Source organism: Hoplias malabaricus, chromosome 2, assembly GCF_029633855.1.
Source record: "Hoplias malabaricus isolate fHopMal1 chromosome 2, fHopMal1.hap1, whole genome shotgun sequence".
NCBI lineage: Eukaryota > Metazoa > Chordata > Actinopteri > Characiformes > Erythrinidae > Hoplias > Hoplias malabaricus.
Window position 1 is genome coordinate 26,597,690 of NC_089801.1, and position 24,860 is coordinate 26,622,549.

Consider the following 24,860-nt stretch of genomic DNA (forward strand, 5'->3'; position numbering starts at 1 on the left):
CATTTTTTATTTTTACAAACTGGAGATACCAAATAAAAAAATGTGCATACAAGTGTCATGAAAACAATGAGCACCAAGTAATGAGAATCTAATTATTTCTTGGCATGTTAACAGGACAACTTGAACAATTCAAGCATATTACACTTCAGGGTTTCATGCTGTACAATGGGTTGTAGGCAAAGAACACTTCTAAACAGGCTCATTAGTTCAAGCATGAGAACTAATACAGCAAATAGGGCTCTGATTTGCCATAGAATTGTTAAACAGATGTTAAAAACACTGGCAAATATGATCACAATAGCATCACAAAACTCATATTTTACAACATAAAATATATCATTGATATATCGTTGTGCAAGAAAATGCCCTAAAACTCAAAATGTTCAAATAAATAGACAAATAAATACTAAATGTTTTGAACGTAAATATAGTACACCACTTCGTCACATCTTTACAAAGATAGACTTGCCATTTCCAGTCACGTACAGGCTTTAATACCATCGAGTTGATTGTCCTTAACTCTTTATCCTATATCATATTTTATTATGTAACGGCTGTGTCATATATAGTTTATTTGTGTGGTTGTTGTAATGTGGTATATGTACAATACTGTAGCTTGTAGTCATGAAGGATTATTTGGAGCTTCATGGTGTATGATGCAACTTACCGCCCTCATTGTATTTTACTGAACACAATCAAAACCAAGCAGGTCCATTAGTGTTCTTTATACATGTGCACTGCATTTACTGAAGGCAACAAGTTCAAGAACTGCTGTTGTCTGGGTTTTCCTCTCTCCTTCAAAGCAATTCATTCAGTTAACTAGATTATCTGACAACAGTTTTACAGAATTGGGAGGAATTTGTTTGGTCTTAAACTGTGTTTTTCCCCCCTTAAATATGGAAATAAGTGGTTGAGCAGAGCCTTTCCACAAATGACTCCCATAATGCAAGAGTGCAGTGCTTTATCCAAGCAATGTGGGAAATAGAGGGTCATATCAGCTTCCCGCCCACACAGCAAGCAGCATGGCAAGATGGACTGTCATGATGGCCTATCATTTGGAAAAAAAAAAGGGTTGTTAGAAAAAAGCACAGGAAATGAAAATATGGATAAAAAATAATGTATTACACTGAGTTACACAATAACACAAGGCTACATGAACACAAGTGTCACATTTTGTGTTGTTAAACAAGCTCATGTTCTCGCAATTTTAACACAGATTAATAAACAGTATTAGTAGTTTTGATAAAAATTAAAACAAAATACTGATTGATATCAAAGTTTATTCCTTTAATGAAAAATGAACCATTAAACAGTTCATATGCTGGTGGCTTTAATTAGGCCACATGTAAATATATGGTGGGGTGATGCTTAAAAATATTTTAATAATTGTAGTATTGGGAGAGAGCGAGAGACACTCATAGCATGCCTCCCACTCATCCTTTCACTTCTAGTGCTTGAGTATGCTTGCACTTGTCTGAAAAGCATCAATCCTGTAAGGAAAGAATTACACCAGTCTCCTGTTCCTGTCAATTTTCGTCCATTCTTTCACAATCTGGTGTATATTTCAGCCGGAATTTGTGTGTGCCTATTACATGTGATATTTCAAATAAGGACCGAGACTGAGAAGTTTCAATGCTGGTCAGAGGATTTTTACTCAGCTGTTGTCAGGATCCTTGTGATCCTGACAATAGCAGAAGCATCACATCTACTCACTGTGCACCAAGGCATGGCTACACTAGGCCATCGTAGAGTGACAGTGCTTGTACAATAGAGGGATCTGCTTTGGAGCCTTCCTGAAATTCCTGCAGTGTCAGCATCCCATCCGCATTCTGGTGAAATCAATGTGAAAGAAGTAAATCTTAAAATTCCATGTCAGAGATGTTTTTTTTTTAATCAAAACAACGCTGACCTTGCTTTCAACTAACAGGCAAATAGACAAATATTATTGTTTTTTAGCCCAAGCATTTGTGTTTTCAGACATACTACACAATGTGCATCTATGGTCCTATATTACTAATGGTTATTGCTTTTATTGCACTATTGGTTATATATCCTATAATAGTGTAGTGGAGTATGAGCCAAATATGAATATCGGACAATCAAGAAATGAAAAGTTTTGAATTAAAACTTTTCCAGTCTGCAGAAGACTTTTCGTCTGCAACATAGCAGCCCCCACACACACAACCAATCTAAAGACATCAAAAGAACCCTTTTAAGTAACACATGGCCCCAACACCCCCCTTCTCTCTTTTAACTAACAGGAACTGTCGAGATAACTAACTTAAAGAGACAGGAACCTCAAACAAAGAAGAGAGCTTTTACGGCCCGTTTTTATGACAATGGCACCTAAATGTCTAATCCTTATCTTTCACGGAGATCAACAGATGTTCAAACCAAAGTGACCTCGAGTGAACTCCCGTGAACCAACAGCTGAAACACGGATTAACAACGACACCAAATGGACACTGGCGGAACTACACCTCGCCCGGAGTCGCCGCAAGACAATAGCGAAAATAGTCGTTCTCTGAGTTATTTGTGTATAAACGAACGTATGAATGTCACTTTCTGTACCCTCAGATGAATGCCTACCTTCTAATGAAATGATGTATAATGCCGATTGTTTCTATTACAAAGATCAGTTTTGTCTCTGAATGAGAGAAAATGGATTAATGTTTTATTTTTCAGCGTATCATCACGAATTGGACGTGAACAATGTACTCAAGATGGGACCTTATGTAAATGTCTGATATTAATAGTCCAATGTACTCATTGTTATAGGTTGATAACAGGTATAAGAATTTTGATACGAGAAACTCATATTCCTTATGTATGAATCACAGAGTCAAAACCCCCTCCTCCTACTCTCTCTCTCTCTCTCTCTCCCTCACGAGAGTCACGTGAGTCTGGACTCGCGTCCAATCAGAAAGAGGACGCCTCCCATTAGGGCGTGACCGCGCCAGCCTTGAAAAGGCCAAACAGCAAGACAGACAAGGAGTTCGAAGTTTGAAGAGTCGCGAGGACTCTGCAGAAGTAACGGACCACGAAAGGAACTGGAAAATAGAGGACGCCGACAACAAACAAAGAAAAACCTCTCAGACTTCAGAAAAGCTTACGAGAGACGTCTCGAAATTAGCTAAGAGTATGAAGTTTTACTAATACGTCGAGTAATTTGAATATCTTTCTTTTCCTTTAATCTTGTTTATGTTTATTACCTATCGAAGTGTGATCTCACGAATGATCAAGGCGGGTGAAACTTATTTGTGGCCAAAGTAAGGTATCAACCGTTTGAGTAATCGATAACAGATATATTAACGTTATAAGCTGATTCCTGAAGACATCAATCCTGGAAAGCTGGACAACGAGACTAGCTAATACTCTGAAAAAGCCTCCCCACTACGGTGGAAAACCAGCCACGCCTGTGAAAAACCGAAGAAGGGAAATCTCGATCAACGCAGCTCAGCTCGGAATCGAGGGTCTTCAAATCGACTGTAAAGAGATCCTCCATAAGCGGGCCTGCTTCTCACCACGTGGGAACGACGAGAACACCCCGGGACACGGAGATTAAACAACAGGACGCGACGGCTCGGTGAAACGGCGAACGAGTAAGCTAGCGTATTTAACACCTTTTCAGTAGCTGATGTCCAAACAAACCCTCTTTATAATTTACCATTTATTAACCTTAGTTAGCAACAATTTAGTCACAAGTTAGAAGTGTCTAGCTCACCTTAAGGTCAAAATCAGTTCCCCCTGCCGGACACCGTGAGATTACAAGGTTGTGCTATGTTAACTAAATATCTTCTTTTTATTAATAAAACTCTCATTATTTGAAGTCACAGTGTTTGCAATTTATTCATTAGAATTTCTGAAAATCCTGAAGAACTCATTTAGCATGATTATTATTCATTCTCAAACTAATTATTAATGTTTTAATTGCTTAAACCAATTATAAATCTTAATTAATATCATTAAGTCAAATATCAGAGGTTGGAGGAGTTTGAATAAGGTCAAGGCTATAAAACAAATTATAAAATTATATATATATGTATCGGGGTGTATGACCAACATCCACTACATATAAAATATATATTTTATTGGCGCCCACGCGAGGCCAGGAAAAAGGCTTTTTAATGAGCAAACTGCAAAACACTGAATATCAGCTTGGGTTTATGAAATACTTTCCGCTGTTTGTGTTGCTGAATAACGATTGAGATTCAAAGCTTGATGTGGGTAATTTCGTGTTGTGTTTGTTACTGCTGAAAAACTGTTCTGTGATATATACCGGTTAGAAAATAAGCTTGGTTGTTTTTGAAAGAGCGCGGCTCTGCGCCATTTTGCATGCATTAAATTGAGGTCTGGGCACGTCTGAACTGCGCGAAATTCCGCTGTGAGACTTTGCCGTCGGATTCGACCTCCCGCCGCGAAATCCCGGCGAAGAGAGACCACCGAACCGAATACCCCCGTTCGTTTTAAACTGGGTCGCTACCAGCGTTAATAACGAGATCGCGCGCTAGGCGATTGGGAGGTTATTAAACAGCCGAAAATACGGCTTGTATGAAGAGCAGTCTGCTCTCGTCAGCTGTTCCTGTTAAACTGAAATCATATTCAGAAAGGAACGAACCCCTTTGAAGGGGCGGAGCTGAAACTAAGGAGGGAAATTCAAAACGCCCCCAAAACAGAGGAAGACAAATTCCCTCTTGTGGTATAAGTGCGTAATTGCAGGGAAAAATACTTCATAACTAGCGTCTATTGAAGCGTGTCCTCCCTTGCTCCTCCTTGTGGTCAAGCGGTGCTACCCTTGACGTTTGATTCCCGTACACCCTCTAGTGGTTGGGAGGTTGTCCGCCGAGACAACATAAGTGTTTAGCAGCCCTCTGGTGTTTAAAAGTTGTCATTACAGATGAAATTCTTTTAAAAATACCTTAGTGTAAAATCTCTGTTCCCCTTTTAAAATTTTAATTTTTATTTTTTTGATAGAGTATCTGAGCGTTTAAAATCTTTATTCCATTTTAGATTTTAATCTGATAACACCCTCTAGTGTTGAAACTTCCCGCTACAGTGGAAATTCCCATTTGTGTTAGTGTATCTGCTGGTACCGTGTCTATTGGGACTCTCACCAGCGCCGACTGGTGTCCATTGCTGCTATTGCATTGTAACTTGCTTGTCGCCCTCTGGTGTCCTAGTCTGGTATTACAATTTAAGTTCAACTTAAATACTGAAGCTCGCTGTTGCCATTCAGACTTACCTTCAGTACCCTCTGGTGGAGAAAACTTACTATCGCAATTGAAATTGTCGACCAGTTCACACTGATAAGACCTGGTATCACAGCTCTAGTGGCTGTCTCTAAACTCTGCACATCTGAATAATTACAAGTAAAGGCTTGGAAGCATAATAAGTTGATACAACTACAGCAGACAGCGTGCAATAATTAGAGATTGACACTTTAACTTGATACCAGATCACAAACGCAGTTAAAAGAGAGAGTCTTTTAATCTTGCTATTCTTAATAATTCTTTCATTTGGAAAATTCTTTTACTTTCATAATTCCTTAATTGGAAATTATATGTAGTAATAAATTTCACTTAATTTAAAATTCTTTAATCCAAATTTTTCGACAATTCTTTAATTCAAAATTTTAATAATTTTAATTATTGAAAATTTTTTCGTTAATTTTTTCTCTCTTCTTGTATTCACTTGCGCATAGCAACTTTCACTCCACCCTCTCATACTAACAGACTTCCCTTAGAGATTCACAAGTGAACTCTAACACCATACATACTAGCAGTTACTCTTAGAGCACTCGGTACAGGTGAATTTAGTTCAGATTTAGTTAGAAAAGGGATTAACGGAATTAATCCTAACTAAATAGAAGTAAGTTACACCTCGCAGTTAAAACACAGCTAACATGGCCGAAGGGACTTTTTCTTCGGAAGTATATGTAGAAGGTTTGTGGGATGAGGCATTCTCTGTTCTGACCAGCATCACCAGCGATGTGATGCCTGGACTCGCAGAAACCGTGCAGAAAACCTCACAGGCCCATCGTGACCACATGGTGGCTAAGTGGGTAGAGAACCACTTAACCGACATCCTCAAGGGCAAGCCCCTAACTGAGGCATTAGGTCAGATAGCCCTCCTCGCTGTAGTACAGCTCAGAGCCAGCGAACGTGAGCTTGAGGTATCAAGGCGACAGCAGGCAAAGGTAGAAGCAGAGCTAAGTCGACTTCAAAGCGAAATAGCTGAAGGGAACACGCTGCCCCAGGTCACACCCGATGTGCCACCTAGTGCCGCTATAGGAAGACAGGACCAGCAGGAAGATAGTGAGGATCAGGAACCAGACTCAGGGACCGTAACCTTTAGAGCTGCTGCAGCACCTCCTCTGGTATCAACGGGTATTTCCCCCTCCCCTGTGTCTCCTGTCAGTCGTCCCTTACAACGCCCTGCTAGACCCAGAGCACTGCAACCCAGTGTCTGGTCCCCTCAACCTTTACCCTCTCATGGTCCCTCATACAAGGACCTAGATAAAATCGCGCGTAATATAACCCGCTTTGATCCCAAACCTGACGGTTCTAATGATATCTTTTCCTACCTAAAAGATATTGACTTCTACCTCCAAAGGTTCCCCGGGATCACCATAGATGACAGACTATATGTGATTAAACTGACCTCCAACCGAGACGTCAGTAACTTCATTGAACGTCAGCCAGACTATGTAAAAGCGCGATATGATGTGCTGTGCCAAGCATTGGAGGAAGAATTCTCCAATCACCTGTCACAGACCGGACTGGCCGCTGCTTTGAACATAAAACAGCAACGCCAGGAATCCCCTCAGCAATATTATAATCGACTCAGACAGGCGTACTTCGGACCTAGAAATGACTCCGGAATGGAGGAAGAGTTAAATTTCAAATCACTATTTATCCAAAACCTCCATCCCCACACCAGTCATCAGTTGGGAGTCTCAGCTTGCCCTCGCACCCTGTCTAGCAGGCAGCTGCGTGATTTAGCACTCAGAGGTTTCCTCAAAACCCAACAAATTCCCAACAGGCGGTCCGAAACACCCCAAGTCTTCAATGTCGACTCCAGTTCCCCACATTTAGAGTTAGAAGGTGCCACCCAGGCCGATCCACAAAGATCCGCCCTGGACCCTTCCTCCACTCCGTGGACCAGTGAGGGCCCGAAACCTCATCCGCCCTCACACCAATACAAGCGCTACCCTCCTCGCAGGCCAGACAGAAATCACGACAAAGATTTCTGGAACCCTCGGGACAGGGCTGGGTATGGTCGTGACTATCACCCTATAGAAAACCGCGGTGCGGGCCGTGGAAAACCATCACATCCCCATAAGGGATATGAGCGAACAGCTCCGAACCAGCTTTCTAATTCCTATAGAGAAAAGAAAGAGAAATACTGGTATCAAAATAAAGAAAATCACACTAAAGACAAGCTTAAAGGCACGGAACCCAGCTCTAAGGAGTTAGAGGACATCCGCCGAATGCTTGCAATGATTTGCAAAGAGAAAAAGAAAAAACCTGACGTTCTTTCTATCACCTCTTCGCGGTCTAACCCAAAGCCATCCTCTAACACCCCAAAGATGTTAGAGAGTTATGTAGGAGAAGTGACAAGCGAAGCTCCGTCTTCTAGCGCACCGCGCAATCTCCTAGTGACCCAAACAAACACTGAAAACCCGATGATACAGGGGGGTGACTTGCAACCACCCTCCAGTGCTGTTTTGGTTGTTCAGTTAGACGGTAAAGAAGGTTTAACGCCAAATGACCCCTCAGTCATTGAAGGCGACACACCCGTCCGACAATTCATGGGACACCTAACGGAAAAAGGGGTTGCACGCAAATTCTACTTGTCCACCATTGTGGAAAGAAGGCTAGTACATGAGGCCCTATTGGACACTGCATCAGATGTCACGCTCATGTCTTCCGCCTTATTCCACCAGGTTCGAGCCATTGCGCGGCGTGAAAATCGCGAGATACAGCTCCAAAACTGCCCTCTTAAAATTCAGCCGTATTCACATGCAGGCCTCACTATCCAGTCTATGGCACTAATACACTTAGCCATTGGACCAATGACCTTAGTGCATCCAGTCCATGTGTCTCCTCTCGAAACAATTCCCTTCCTCATCGGCAAAGATCTCCTTAATCGCTTCGAACCACTGATTGACTTCAAAAGGTCAAAGATCTGGGCACAAGTGCGTGAGCCGTTACCCATCTGCACCCCATACCACCGGGAAGCTCAGTGTTGCCGCCTCGAAATCCGGCCTGAATCAATAGGAGATCCACCCAGTCAGATCCCTCACTTCGAGGAAGAGGAAACTGAGCCCATGGCAGCCACACCAGAGACAGCAGTCTCTCCCTGGCCCCCTAGTGCCATGTTAGAACAACGGAACACATTCCTGTGCACTTTCACACAGCCGTCCACAACAGACGCTCCAGGCCTTCCCATCGTGAATGGTCTCACAATGCAGGACTATCGTGTAGACAATGCAGTTCTGGCTCTATGGGCCGACCAGTCCGCCATAAGCCAAACCCTCTTTAACACTCTGCGCCTCACTCAACCAAATATTCCTTTGGTGAGCAGTCCTTGTCGCTTTCCTCTTAACCTGGCATCAAAAGCAATGTCACCCACTGATGGAATTTGCGCTTTAACCGTCCAGTGGAACAAAAGGGTAATCACCCATTATTTCTTAGTCGTCCCTAACTTGCCGCACGACGTTTACATTGGTAGTGACTTCTTGGTGCGCCTCGACGTCCACGTAGACACCCTCAATAGTGTACTGTGGTCTTTGACTGATGTTTCAACGGAAACCTGGTCCTCCGATCTCAGCAACCTAGGCTCAGGACAAACTATTCCCGAGGTATGTCAGGTCACTAACCAAGGTTCACTTGTGGTACCTGCGAACGCAGCAAATGTACCCATCCGCTTAGTCATGCGACCTGGCCAACACTTAAGCCACGCGCATGCACTTTTCCAACCGTCACCTCAGTTCTTCGAACTAGGCCTCACCCTCGAAGCCACACCTTTGGTGGAGACGCGAGCAAGATCCACCTATCTATTCGTACGGAACGAAACCACTCAACCCTTGACGATCCCTCACTCATCTCCTCTGGGTTGGTTAGTCAGTACGAAATTCCATGACTTCGAGTTGCGAATTCCGATCATAGGACCAATGCCTGAATCCCTGCTTCTTGATCATGCAGAATCAAAGGTGTTCTACACTCATCCGACACGAGCTGTTGCTCTCTTCTCAGCTCTGGACATGAGTAATGATGCCATTTGCAGGATAGATCTCGCTGACGACAATCAAATGACGATCACGGTCCTTTCCATAGATTCATCCCCGGAATCCTCCCGGGAACCATCTCTTCTTCCCGAAGCGGGAGAAAACACTTCAAATCCGCGTACTTCGAAAGAACTATCTGACTCCGAATTTCGTATCCAAGTCGAACAAGTTCTAAAGGAGGCCGACGCCCTCCAAAGCAAAGAAGAACGTGAGAAACTCTGTGAAGTGCTCCTTAAATATCAAAAATCTTTTTCCAAAGATTCAACGGACTGTGGTCTCACTGACATTCATTCAGTACGTATTCCCACTCGTCCGGGAGCACCACCCACGTTTGTCCGCCAATACAAAATTCCGTTGGCATCCTATGAACCGGTACAAGAAATCATTAATGACTTGCTGGAAAAGGGCATAATTCGACCCTGTAACAGCACGTACTCGGCACCATTATGGCCCGTCATAAAACCAAATGGTAAATGGCGCTTAACCATCGACTATCGGAAACTAAATCAACAGGTTCCCTTGTCTCGATGGCCGATGACACAATTGGAGCAAGAGCTTCCCTCGGTCCGAAACGCTAAATACTTTTCCACCATCGATGTAGCCTCTGGCTTCTGGACCATCCCGGTGCAAGCAGAAGACCAACACAAGCTCGCTTTCACTTTCGCAAACCGACAGTACACATTCACTAGGTGCCCTTTTGGATATGCCAACTCACCCGCGGAGTTTAATATTTTCTTAAACAAAGCATGCCCTGATGCCCGCGAGCGAGGCACCCTCATATATGTGGACGACATACTCATGCGTAACCACTCCCTACAAGCACACATTGACGAGATTGATCATGTTCTTGACCAGCTTACAACAGCAGGTGCGAAAATATCACTCTCCAAATGTCAGTGGTGCAGAACAAAAGTGAATTACGTCGGTCTGCTCGTAAGCACTGATGGTGTTGAACCACAAGTGAGTCGAGTGCAAGGGGTAACAAACCTCGCAGCACCCACCAACCTTAAGGAACTCCGCAGTTTCTTAGGAGTATGCAACTACTCACGACAATTCATAGAGAACTATGCGGACCTAGCTCGTCCACTTTATGACCTCCTGAAAAAGGACACTCCGTTCACCTGGGGCGAAGCCCAGGAACACGCCATGCAGGCACTAAAATCGAAACTGTGCACGGCCCCATGCCTTGCCTATCCTGACAGTAGCAAAGAATTCTACCTAGAAGTAGGGTTCTCGAACCACTGTCTCAGCTCCGGTCTGTATCAATTACACGATAGAGACAAACGTGTCATAGCCTATGCTAGTAAAACTATGCTGGCTGCCGAAAACAAATACAGTGACTGCGAAAAAGCACTACTAGCAACAGTGTGGGCAGTCAAACATTTCTCCAACTACCTAGGTGGTCAGAAGGTGATTGTTGAAACTCATCATCAACCAGTCACTTTCCTAAACAGCCAACGAATTCGAGAGGGTGTAGTAACTAACGCTCGAGTAGCGTCATGGCTAATGGCTCTCCAAAGCTTTGACTTAGAGGTGCGTTACGCGCAAAACTACAAGAGCCCCCTAGGCACAGGCCTTGCTTCCTGCAGGCGATGCGAAGGAAACATTCCTTCCCAAGTGCCACAAACTCCAGAAACCCTCTTACCCACCGTGGCTAACCACCACTATTTTGATCCTAACACATGCAAAGACCTTGTCACTGCATATGTAGATGGCTGTTCGTTCCGCCGAGAACACACCCTGATGGCAGGGGTGGGTATTATCGGAATAAACGGATGGCCTCACGAACCCCTAAGTTTCAAATTGGGTGCTCAGTCCTCCCAATATGCTGAAATAGCAGGAATTCTTATCACAATCCAGTCTGCAGTCCAGAAAAGCATAAAAACGTTGGTGATCTGCACAGACTCCAACTACGCGCGCCTAAGCTTCACATGCCACTTGAGACTGTGGAAAACCAACAACTACACCACGTCAAACAAAAAGCCAGTTAAACACAAAGAGCTTTTCGCGGCATGCGAACACTTGGTAGACACACATGACCTGCAGATCTACTGGAAGAAAGTGAAGGGTCACTCCCGAGTCCCGGGAGATGACAAAGAATTCAATGATCAAGCAGATAGCTTAGCCAAGCAAGGGGCCCGCGAAGGCACATCGTGGACATTCGATCCCTCCCTTTTTCCAAACCCACCCGACATCGAAGTCCTAGCTGTCACACGGTCTCGAACTATAACAAAGGCGTCGCCTGACAATGCCAAAACTACCATTGTCTCTATTAACCCTGCTTTTTCGGACGCTGACTTAGTTACTCTCCAAGCTCGAGACCCATCCATTTCTAAAATGCTTAGCCATGTCTCTGACCCTTCTACTAATCCCATCGCAGCACAAGATCTTGACACCATACCAGGCCTTAAAGACCTATACGGCGCCAAAGCGTCCCTCCAAGTCGTCAAAGGCTTGCTAGTTCATGCCACTGACTCGCACACTTCACCTACGTTCGTGGTTCCTCAGTGCCACAGGGGGGTGATGCTGATGCACGCCCATGACTCCCCATCTGCGGGACACAAAGGGGTCAAAGCAACACACCATGCGCTCAAGCAGGTGGCATATTGGCCCCACATGGTAAAAGATGTGGCTGACTACATTAAAGGCTGTCTGGTATGTTGCCAATTTCAACCCTCGAATCCTCTTCATAGAGCCCCCTTGCAAAAGAAAGGAGTATCCTTCCCTTGGTCAAACCTCCAGATAGACTGGGTTGGACCACTCACTCGAACAGTAAGAGGTAACAAGTACTTCCTCACAGTCACGTGTGCATTCACTAAATGGGTAGAATGCCTCCCCGCACCGAATGACACAGCACTAACCACTGCATACTTACTGATGAACCATGTCTTCTCACGGTTTGGCCTACCCAGCCGTGTCGACTCTGACAGAGGGACACATTTCACAGCTGAGGTCATGCAGCAGCTCTGGCAACTCTTAGGAGTAAAAGCCAGCCTTCACATTAGCTACCATCCTCAAAGCTCAGGTCAGGTAGAGCGAGCCAACCGAACTGTTGTTAGCATACTGAAAAAGTACGTAACAGCAAACCAACGAGACTGGGATGTCAAACTCCCCCTCGTACTGATGGCCATACGGGCGACCCCACACGACGCGGTCGGGGTCTCACCCTTTGAGTTGATGACAGGGAGACAAATGACTCTGCCTCTACATCTGTTATATCAGCCAGGTGAAGCTAGCATAGCCGTAGCCTACACCACTCATCAGTATATGGAGGACCTGCAGAAACACCTCAAAGCTACTTTCGCCTTTGCCCAGCAGAAACTGGAAAGAAGTGCAGAAGGTCGCAAAGCGTACTATGATCACAAAGCATCCCACGATGAACTCCAAATAGGGGACAAAGTATGGTACTACATCTTTATCCAACCTGTTGGAAGGTCGCGAAAAACAGGGGGGAATTTGGCCCGCAAATTCCTACCCCGATGGTCCGGTCCCTACAAGATAACAGACAAACTGTCCCCCGTTGTTTACAGGATCAAAATAAACAAAGCTCGGGGCAGTACTGAATTCAAATGGGTCCACCGCAACCAAATCCGACCACACACAACCCCCATGGGACTTGTAGGGGATACTAACGCTTGTGTTAGATCATAAACGGCAGAACCAAAGGCAGGGAGAGTGTTAGTTAACAAACAACTATAACCTTCTACTCACACCTTAGTTCTCCTATCCCTTTTCCCTTTTTCTCTCACTCTTTAGCAGGCAACGAGCTTCTAACCAGACTGAGGACACTCAGGGTGCAAGACCCTAGTCCCTCATCGTCAATTATTGTAGAGTGCTTACCCTAGGAAATTTTTATCAAAAAGGGGGGTATCGTGAAAATTTCTTATAATTTATCTAAACGACTCGCCGTAAATACCCTAAATCTAACCATGAGCATCTCTTCCGGTAGGATGGCCCCGCTGCTCATTCTCCTGATCGTCGGCTCCCTAGGAACCGCTGTGCTCCCTGAAGTGATTGAACCAGGTCCTGACTCAGGAATAATACTGAAAGACCAGCCGGGACTGCTAATCACTAATTGCCGCCTCCATACCCAGAGAGTATTTGTACGGTTGAATCCCGCCGAAGCGTGTAGCAAAAACCTACCGATAACCACGCTGCAGACTGGCCGGAATGGAGTTAGATGGACTGAGGAAGCTATCAGCCATGCTGAAGCCGACGTAACTCACATGCTCCGCCAGTTACAAAAGTTTACCGTAACGCAATCAGAACTAAATGGTTTTAATAAACGACCTAAACGCTTCATAGGCGGATTGTTAATGGCAGCTGCAACTGTGGGATCACTACTGAGTCTCGGAACGTCCGCCGTCAATGCCGTCAATGTAGCCACTGTTAAACGTCAAGTAGGGGAATTGCAAGCGGAAATTCCGAACATTAAAACCCAATTAGACAAACAACAGCAGCACCTGCAAACCATTGGGCAAACCCTACGTGGCACCGTCGTAGTGCTCAACGCTCACAGTGTCGCTTTGAACAAAACGCTCCAGACGGTTAACTCCATGCTTTCAGTAGTACAACTCGACCTTGCCCACATCCAGCTTGTGAATATGTTATTGTCTGATATGCTACAAGAAATCAGCTCCTCTGTAGATAGCCTAGCCATGGGGAGAATCCCTCCCTACTTGGTGCCCCTATCCTTAGTACAGGAGATTTTATCCACAGCAACTCGAGAAGTAGTTACTGATCTCCAGGCCCACCTAGCCTATACCTTAGGTAGCGCCATCCCAATTTATGTTAATCCTCAAGACCGAGAATTAGCATTCATTATTAACCTTCCCATAATGGCGCCTGAGAACATATACCGTTTGAAAGATGTTGTCAACGTTGGTTTCTGGCAAGATTCTGCCTACGTTCGTGTGAAAACAACATCTCTTGTAGCATACCAAGACGATAACCCTGACCTATATCTGGTACCCAATTTGCTTATGTGCACACTCACTAAAGACATTCACTACTTGTGCCCTAGCAAACCTTTCATTCGTGACAGCGCAAATGGGATCTGTGGCCTTAAGCCTATGATGAGTAATACTCAATGCCCGGTAGTCGTCACGCCCCGACGTTTGGTAACCAGTACTCAAGCTGAAATTGTTGGAAATCGTTGGTTGGTTAACACCCCCTTTAGAGAGGCCCTACTAACCTATGATCAACATGACACCTCAGAAAGGGTACTCCTTCCTAGCCAAACCTTCTGGGTAGACGTCCCCGTAAACGCAATCTTACATGTAGGAGACCTGGCCCTGTATCACCTAAACCCTGACCAATATGAGAGCGACATAGAAATCTCAGAGTTCTTCTCCAAACACACCATCGAGCTAGATACTAAAACACTAACTCGCCTAGAATATGAGGGAACCCAAGTCATTGACCTAACCCCCATAGATAACACTCTTAGAGAACTATCGTCTCAACCCCTATGGCCAGTTCAGCCTGTCACCTATGCATGGTCCACCCCGGACACCTTACTAGTTACCCTGGTAGGATTAGGATATCTTTTGACCTTTGGTATAGCTTGGTTCTATTTCAAACGCACTCGAGCCCTCCAGAGCAGGTTAGAAACTTGGTCTAATAAAATGGTCAAATTCGTTAGACATAAGAGAGCCCAGAGAGGTGAACCCCCAAGTTTTAGATATGAAGCCGAAGGCCATGTCGAAGAATCAGCTCTCGAGGTTGCGTTTGAACAAGACCTGCCCCTAAATAATTAGGATCCCTTCAACATGCAAACATACACATTCCATATACACCCATACACTAATAGGAATACATCAGCTCTGGAAATGTGTTTGAATATGCTTGCTGACCTCACCTTCCTCCACAGCAAAAGTTCTTTTCAGCTCCATGATCCCTGACGAACCATAAAACTGAAAAGAAAGGGGGGAATGTAGTGGAGTATGAGCCAAATATGAATATCGGACAATCAAGAAATGAAAAGTTTTGAATTAAAACTTTTCCAGTCTGCAGAAGACTTTTCGTCTGCAACATAGCAGCCCCCACACACACAACCAATCTAAAGACATCAAAAGAACCCTTTTAAGTAACACATGGCCCCAACACCCCCCTTCTCTCTTTTAACTAACAGGAACTGTCGAGATAACTAACTTAAAGAGACAGGAACCTCAAACAAAGAAGAGAGCTTTTACGGCCCGTTTTTATGACAATGGCACCTAAATGTCTAATCCTTATCTTTCACGGAGATCAACAGATGTTCAAACCAAAGTGACCTCGAGTGAACTCCCGTGAACCAACAGCTGAAACACGGATTAACAACGACACCAAATGGACACTGGCGGAACTACACCTCGCCCGGAGTCGCCGCAAGACAATAGCGAAAATAGTCGTTCTCTGAGTTATTTGTGTATAAACGAACGTATGAATGTCACTTTCTGTACCCTCAGATGAATGCCTACCTTCTAATGAAATGATGTATAATGCCGATTGTTTCTATTACAAAGATCAGTTTTGTCTCTGAATGAGAGAAAATGGATTAATGTTTTATTTTTCAGCGTATCATCACGAATTGGACGTGAACAATGTACTCAAGATGGGACCTTATGTAAATGTCTGATATTAATAGTCCAATGTACTCATTGTTATAGGTTGATAACAGGTATAAGAATTTTGATACGAGAAACTCATATTCCTTATGTATGAATCACAGAGTCAAAACCCCCTCCTCCTACTCTCTCTCTCTCTCTCTCTCCCTCACGAGAGTCACGTGAGTCTGGACTCGCGTCCAATCAGAAAGAGGACGCCTCCCATTAGGGCGTGACCGCGCCAGCCTTGAAAAGGCCAAACAGCAAGACAGACAAGGAGTTCGAAGTTTGAAGAGTCGCGAGGACTCTGCAGAAGTAACGGACCACGAAAGGAACTGGAAAATAGAGGACGCCGACAACAAACAAAGAAAAACCTCTCAGACTTCAGAAAAGCTTACGAGAGACGTCTCGAAATTAGCTAAGAGTATGAAGTTTTACTAATACGTCGAGTAATTTGAATATCTTTCTTTTCCTTTAATCTTGTTTATGTTTATTACCTATCGAAGTGTGATCTCACGAATGATCAAGGCGGGTGAAACTTATTTGTGGCCAAAGTAAGGTATCAACCGTTTGAGTAATCGATAACAGATATATTAACGTTATAAGCTGATTCCTGAAGACATCAATCCTGGAAAGCTGGACAACGAGACTAGCTAATACTCTGAAAAAGCCTCCCCACTACGGTGGAAAACCAGCCACGCCTGTGAAAAACCGAAGAAGGGAAATCTCGATCAACGCAGCTCAGCTCGGAATCGAGGGTCTTCAAATCGACTGTAAAGAGATCCTCCATAAGCGGGCCTGCTTCTCACCACGTGGGAACGACGAGAACACCCCGGGACACGGAGATTAAACAACAGGACGCGACGGCTCGGTGAAACGGCGAACGAGTAAGCTAGCGTATTTAACACCTTTTCAGTAGCTGATGTCCAAACAAACCCTCTTTATAATTTACCATTTATTAACCTTAGTTAGCAACAATTTAGTCACAAGTTAGAAGTGTCTAGCTCACCTTAAGGTCAAAATCAGTTCCCCCTGCCGGACACCGTGAGATTACAAGGTTGTGCTATGTTAACTAAATATCTTCTTTTTATTAATAAAACTCTCATTATTTGAAGTCACAGTGTTTGCAATTTATTCATTAGAATTTCTGAAAATCCTGAAGAACTCATTTAGCATGATTATTATTCATTCTCAAACTAATTATTAATGTTTTAATTGCTTAAACCAATTATAAATCTTAATTAATATCATTAAGTCAAATATCAGAGGTTGGAGGAGTTTGAATAAGGTCAAGGCTATAAAACAAATTATAAAATTATATATATATGTATCGGGGTGTATGACCAACATCCACTACAATAGAATTAGCCTAATTTTGTGACTTTATCTATCCATGTTAATGTTTTAGACTTAAAGCTCTCATGGAAATTGTAAGGGACATGCAACTGTTTCACAGGAAATATATATATACTTGGGATGTAAGCTTTTTTTATATATAAATATGTAAGTTAGCAACTTTAAAAATGAAGTATACGTAAGTCAACGTTATCTTCATATTTATGTGCAGCTCACCCCATCCTTGGACACTGAATCAAGCACATTATGGATGCTGGCTTTTGCACCAATCACTGATAATAGCAAGGATGGTCCCTTTTGTCTTTGGCACAGGTCACCTGACATACGTTTTTCCCTAAAACAAGCTGAAACATGGACTCTATGGCTTTTTCCTTTTTTAACAGAGTTGCATATTTCTGTGTTACTGTGTTAAGTAACAACTTTTTTTGCTCTGTGAGGGAAGTGCCATTTCAGAGCCTCACATTTTTAACAATTAAACATTAGTATATACGGAATGCTGAGGGGAAACTTTTTTTTAATCAATTACAGAGGATTTCATTTATGATAATGAGGATGGACAGATCCATTCAATTATTCATTTAACTCTGGGTAACTTTTATTAGCTTATATTTTATCACATGTATCACATTTTCATTTACACTTTTTGAAATCTGAAAGAATAAGATGCATTTGCTGCTGTCTGAGTTCGATTTGAGACACACATTTTTTTTCCACTTTTTCCTCAGCAACCGCTATTCTGGCAAGACTTTAGACTAAATGCTTGGACATTTGAAGGGATTCAACCACATGATCATCAGTCAGATAGGTACTGATATTTTGAATGATTACTTCTGGTTTTGACCATGTCCCAAAGGTATTCAGTGGTCTTAATCACTCCAGCGAATGAAATTCCACTGCCCCACAAACCAATGCTGGGGGCTTTATTCCCCTCTAATGTCAAAGCTTTTCTAAGGAGAGTATACAAACTCTGTGCAACTGAAGCTTGTGTAAGTAAAAGATGAACAATAATGGAGCTGAATTTATAAATTATAACGGATCTATGCACACATGTATTACATGCTGTTCATTTAAATTAATAATGATGAAATAAAAAGAACATATAAGAACTCCTGAATGCTTTTACACTCTAAGTGAAGTTAAACCTGAAGTCATTTTTTCCTTCATGTAAAATTCATAACTGCATGGTAACACATTCCTGTGGTATCTGTCATCATCTCAGGAGATTCCAGAGGAGAATAAAAATGCAAAGCAAAAGTGTAAATGGAATGTGGATGAAAGTTATCCAGACATTTTCTGGATATATGTTGCATGAAATGGTACTAATAAAAAGGGTTTATGCGTATATGGGCCTCACCTTGTCCATCAGAGCAAATATGCGATCCACTCGTTTTTCTGGTGTATTTTCTTCTTCTGGTAACTCCACTGTGTTTCCCTACAAACAAAAGACATGGAAGCCTAAGAATCAAACTGTCGTTGTTCAATAAAGTACATTCATTCATTCATTCATTCATTCATTCATTCATTCATTCATTCATTCATCCGTCCATCCATTCATTCATTCATTCATCCATCCATCCATCCATTCATTCATTCATTCATTGTCTGTAAGCGCTTATCCAGTTCAGGGTCACGGTGGGTCCGGAGCCTACCCAGAATCACTGGGCACAAGCCAAAAACACACACTGGAGGGGGCGCCAGTCCTATGCAGGGCGACACGCACTCACTCGCACATTCAGACCTATGGATACATTTTGAGTCGCCAATCCACCTACCAATGTGTGTGTTTGGACCAGGGGAGAAAACCCGAGTGCCCAGAGGAAACCCACGCAGACACGGGGAGAACACACCAAACTCTTCATAGACAGTCACCTGGAGCAAGGCTCAAACCCACAGCCCCAGGAACCTGGAGCAGTGTGAGAGTAACACTACCTGTTGCACCACCGTACTGCCACAATTTAAAACATATATCTCCCAAAATAGTAACTTTACAGGGACGGAAAATAACCTTCTTAACTTTCAAAAGATTTTATTCCAGGTAATTTTGGAGCATTTCTATTGGTTCATTCCTTATGAAATTTTCACACAATGTGAAGGACAGCTGCTGTGTTCAAATGATGTAGTAAACTAAAATCCACAAAAATGGAGCTTTAAATGGACAGCTACAAAATCTAATAAAGCTGTACTTTATATGTATGTGCACTTGTACTCCAAGATTCAACAACTCCAAGCAACATTCAATGCCTGGCAAGCATGATTTTACAACCACACACACACACACACACACACACACACACACACAAACAAAAAAAAACAAATAAAGTGTAATATTCACACGTGATTGTTTGGAACCTCTTAAAGGCTAAGTCTAGAACTGCAGTTCTCTCTGATTTGTTTACATTCAGAAGTTCAGAAGTAAGGTGGAATGGTATGTTTGAGGGTAAAAAAAAACAACTTTTGGTTTTATGATTGAAGTTTTTAACCTTTTTAACTTGTCTGTATGTTTTTATTTACTGAATTACCACAGAAACCGACATGTAACTCCAGATTTTCAGTTTTCTAGCAATTCTGGTCTGTGTTGACTTGCAGTGAGCGCCCTCCTGAGTTTAGAGTCAATTCCAACCTATATAATCTGAAACAGCAACATTATTTACCTATAGAGCAGGAACAGCACCATAGGTCATAAGACCCAGTCTCCTTTTTTTTTACTCGTTTAGTGACACTAGAGTTTTGTAAACACATTAGACCAGTTTTCAGATCGTAAACAGACCAGAGAGCTAGCAAATGGTAAGAAAACATTTTCTGAAGCTTATATTAATTTTTTTAAAACTGCAACAGAAATTACAGTAACACATAAATGAACTCACCACCATTTGATAGATAGCATCCACAATATTTAGCATTTCATCTCGGGTTATGTAGCCATCATTGTCAAGATCATAAAGTTTAAAGGCCCCTGCAACAAACACACACACACACACACACACACACACACACAAAACAAAAAAACACAGTCCAGTAAAAATCAAGTTTTTATCTTGTTAACATGTCAGTGTGGTATTTATATATGTGAAATGACATATCAGGAGTAGGGCTGGGCATCGCTCATATCTGAACCGATATCAGAACCGGAACCCAGAATTCAGTATCAATAATTAAGTATTTATTTATAAAGCACATTTTAACCTAAAGAACTGTTCAAGCAAAAATACATTTAAAATAACAATATAGGACAACATCTAATGTACAGATAAAACAAAGAATACAACAACATGATTGGTACTCTTAAAAATACCAACTTTGGTAACCCACCCTAATCATGAGCAACTTCCTCAATGTCATGGCTGACAATTATTGCTTTGAAAACGCAGTGTTCCTAAGATATTTTCAAATGGGACAATTCTAACACCCAGAGTTTCACTTACCGAAGGAGTCCATCTTGTTAACTTGCAGGGTGGAGCTTTCGAGTTGCTTATTGCTTATTCATAAATCAAGACATACTGAATTAAGGCCAAATTCACTGTTAAAACATTTGTTAAAACAAAGCCTCTTGGCAGTGGTTCCCAAACCTTTTTCTGTCAAGCCCTCCTTTTGTAGATGAGAATAATTTCGAACCCCCTCCTATTGACACATGTACATATCTTTTACTTCCAAGCTGCACTGGAATTTATTTATACATTCATACAAAACTGCAACTACTTAAAGAAAAAACAAAAATAGTGATTGTGCTTAAAAGTCATTGTTAAACATATTTGCTCCTAATTGCTTCCCTGCACAAGCAATAAATTAAAAAACAGCTTCCTGAGGAAAAAAAGCCTAAAACCCACACATTTGTTCTGAAAAAATGGCACATTTAATCCCCTCGTCTCTTCAGTGACTGGTATGAGCTTGCTTTGAGATATGCCTCATCATATTTTCATGTTTTCCCTGTGAAAGTTGTGGCTTGAGAAAACCATCATCTGCTGCACATTTACCTCTCACAAACTTGTCCATCTTTTACTAGCTGTGCTCAAACATGCATAGCTCATTTGCCTTGCCGTGCCCCCTGCACTAACCCCTTAGGTGATTCACACCCCCAACCCCCATCCACACACACACTTTGGGAACCACTGCATTAGGGGATTTTCTTGGAAATAACTTTTAAATACTGAATTCTGATGAACAGTGATGAGTTTTAGGGGTTTAAAAGAGTATTTTTAGTTTATCTCATCTGCCTTTTTAAGCTGCTTCCTCACCCATGCCAAAATATATGATATTATTTATGACCCACACCAGTTCCTTTTTAATTGGTAAGGTAGGCAACAGATATTTAACTTACAAATATACCATGCCAGTTTGTCGATTAAAGAGCATTGCCAGTAATTGTTAAAATGCCCATTTCTAATTTAAATAAAGGCTGCTGTTGCAGGATTAAGGTCTTACATCTGAGTTTCTCATCCAGCGTTCCTCTGGAAGTGACAGACAAAGCTTGTATGAATTCAGAGAATTCAATGCGTCCATCCTGCACAGAGACAGAGAGAGAGAAAGAGACAGAGAAAAGAGATGATCATCATCATTATTCATTCATTTATTGTCTGTAATCATCATCATCATTTTAGGCTTAATCCATTTCAGGCTCACACAGGCAAAATGGTGAGCAAAGAAGTCCTATCATCCCTGTCCCCTGCAGCTTCCACCAGCTGCTCCTGGGGGGTCTCCAGGCAATCAAAGACCTGCTTGGAAATATAATACCTCCAGTAGGTCTCCTCTAAGCTGGCTATTCCTTGTATACCTCCAATGGGTGGTGTCCAAGGGCAGCTTTGTCAGATGCCCCAACCACCTCACTTGGCTTCTCTCAATCTGAAGGAGCAGCGGTTCTACTACTCCCAGAGTGCTCAAATGCATGCTGGAGGCATCCATGCCAAGAACCCAGAAAGACATATGAAAGATGAGAGGATGAAGGGTTCTTCCACTGCTCCATGGCCAGGGCAATATCTGCATTGTTCTACCTGAATCTGATGTTTAACTGTTGACCAGATTCTCCTTTCCAGAATCATGGCATTTGTATTAGCTTGAGGCAGATAAATGTTGAATATAAAAACTGCTACCCAGAGAGAGTTTATTAATATTTACTATGTCAGTATAACTTTACGATATGGAGGTGTGAACGAAGATTTGACTTTCACAGAACAAATCTCAGATTTCTGAAGAGAACTTTTAAATTGCTAATGTGTCATCAAACATGAAAGCACACTCCACATACACAAACACACTGTAGGGGTTGGAAAGGTTATGAACTGTTCTGACATATATTCCATACAGCAAAGCCCAATAAGATTAATAACCCATTTAATTCAGTTTTTTATGTAATTTAATTGGTGCACAAAACTAAAACTAACAAACAATATCTAGTACTCAGTGTGTTTTTAACTGGGTAAATGCCCTGTTTTTTGGTCACAGTAAACAGATTTTCTTGCCCTTCTCATTAAAAAAAAAAAGAACAGATCTGGACTTGACCTCTTGTTACCTTGTTCTCGTCAAAAACATTGAAGACGAACATGGCGAACTTGGTGGGGTCACCGAAGGGGAAGAACTGCTTGTAGATCTTTTGAAAGCCAGCTGAGTCCAGCTGCCCACTGGGGCAGTCCTTAATAAAGCCTTTATACCTAAAAACATAGACGCAATACACATGGTGTTGGGGAAACATGAAGAAAATAACTAATAATTAATTCACATAACTAATACAGTCGAATAATCTTAGAGCTTTTCCAGCTAATTCTTGTCAGAGTGTATCTTTCATTTGATTGCTTGTACTAAAAACTGCAGACTGAAAAAAATACAACGGAAAAATAAATAGGAAATTCCTAAGCATTATAGTAACTTGAGTGGAATTTTTACAGGTTCCTGAGAGATGTATGAAAATGTTATCATGTGTTCAAATGTTGAAACAACTTAAAGGAACCAGCTCCCGATTAGTGCAGTACTTTATCGTAAGGAGATTTCCCTTCAATGCCCAGTGATGTCTCAGCTGTCTGAGGCTAGGAATCTAGGAAGCACAATTTGTTTTGCTTTTTGTGTGGGTAGGATGGTGCTCCTCTACCACCGATATCTCTGCTCACAGTTCCAGCAATCATGGATGTCTAGCTGATGTGACAGATCTGTGCAGTTTGTGTTCCACTCTGGTCCGTATTACCATTTAGTGGCATTGCCCAAGTAGCTGTTTGAAAAAAAAAAAAAAAAATCGAGGTGGCTTTATGTCTCATAGTAAACGTGTTTGCCCTACCCCTTACAGTTAATAGAAATATTAAGTTATTTCAGTCAATCTACACTTCCATTCAAGTATCTGTGTATACTAAGCTTTTAAAAATTTAAAACCTGGTCTTTGCAAAAGCCTGCAAAAAAGCTGAAAGATGTTCTAACTGTGGAACACCAATTATACACAGAATTAGGATACAGTGGGTTAACGATGATGTTCATGATTTTAATCAAAAAAGATTTTTTATATAACACTGAGGATGTTTCCTCGTCATCTGCTAGCTCTCCAGTCTGTTTGCACACTGGAAACCAGTCTAATGTGGTTACAACAAAGTCTCAGTGTTTGTAAATGGAAAAATGAAATGGAAAAAAAAAGGGTCTCAGTCCTGAATGCTAGGCTTTCTCTCTCTGCGTACGGCAGAAAATGTTTTTCTTTTTGGGGGTTTTAAATAATGCAGAGCCTTTCAAATGTAGTAGAGTATACACCCAGATGAGAATGTTCCACTTTAAAAGACAAAGAGTTTATGAATTTAAGCAAACCAGAACAGCATTTCCCCACATCATAGATGTTCCCTGTGAATGTTTGACATTTTCATTGATCCTGAACTGAATAAAGCTGTTACAGTTAATGTAGAAAATTAATACAATTATTCTGACACAGTGTAATTGACAATATTTACTATGTACTGACCATGTGCAAATGTGAATTAAATGTAAAATTCAATGCATTATGCCTTTTCATTGTACTTAATTATCTAGTAGCGCACAAGGTCAAACCTAAATGAAAAAAGCAGGATAACAGTCTTTCAGTAAAACACATGCAAAAGGTTGGGCACTCATTGTGATTCTCAGCCAATTATGGAGCCAACAACCATATATTGGGATATTATTGTGTATTTTTGTGTACACACTGCATTTATCATCCATAACCAACCAAATTTATGAAAACTGTTATTTATGAGTAGGCTTCAACCGCGACCCTGAAATGGAGAAGCGGAAAAGAAGAAGATGATGATGATGAGTAGGCTTCAGTCATCCTCAATGGGGCTATTTCTTTTTCCATTATGATGAATATATCCACTTGCATCATTTACTTGCACAAGTGTTTTTAGCTTTAGTGATGAAGCTGGCATACTCAATGAACAAGCAGGCTTTTTTAATCAGGGCCACCGTCTATTGTAATCAGAAGAGGAGACAGGCGAAGAGGTGGTGGGAGGAGATGCTCTTCAGACAGAAGACACGTTTATAGGCAGCTGATTGTCTCATCTAATAAACAGTGTGGGGGCAGGAGCTGAACTCTAAGTGCTTGAGACAGATAAAATATGTTTCAAGTGTCTGTGTGTGACACTAGTAAAATTTAGAGTGGAATAGGGAATGCTTGGTGATTAAAAAAAAAC

The 24,860-nt window shown here is 42.1% G+C and overlaps 1 protein-coding gene across 1 annotated transcript in view; it reads right to left on the reverse strand.

The window, feature by feature from the left end:
• ncs1a (neuronal calcium sensor 1a) overlaps positions 1-24,860 on the reverse strand; it is a 50,789-nt gene continuing 25,929 nt past the window's right edge. The window contains exons 3-8 of the mRNA XM_066659788.1: positions 22,736-22,874; positions 21,652-21,730; positions 20,097-20,185; positions 18,587-18,664; positions 1,714-1,829; positions 1-1,048 (exon numbers count right to left, since the gene is read on the reverse strand). Of these exons, the coding sequence (XP_066515885.1) occupies positions 1,731-1,829; positions 18,587-18,664; positions 20,097-20,185; positions 21,652-21,730; positions 22,736-22,874 (484 nt within the window). The 3' untranslated portion in view covers positions 1-1,048; positions 1,714-1,730. The remainder of the gene's footprint in view (positions 1,049-1,713; positions 1,830-18,586; positions 18,665-20,096; positions 20,186-21,651; positions 21,731-22,735; positions 22,875-24,860) is intronic.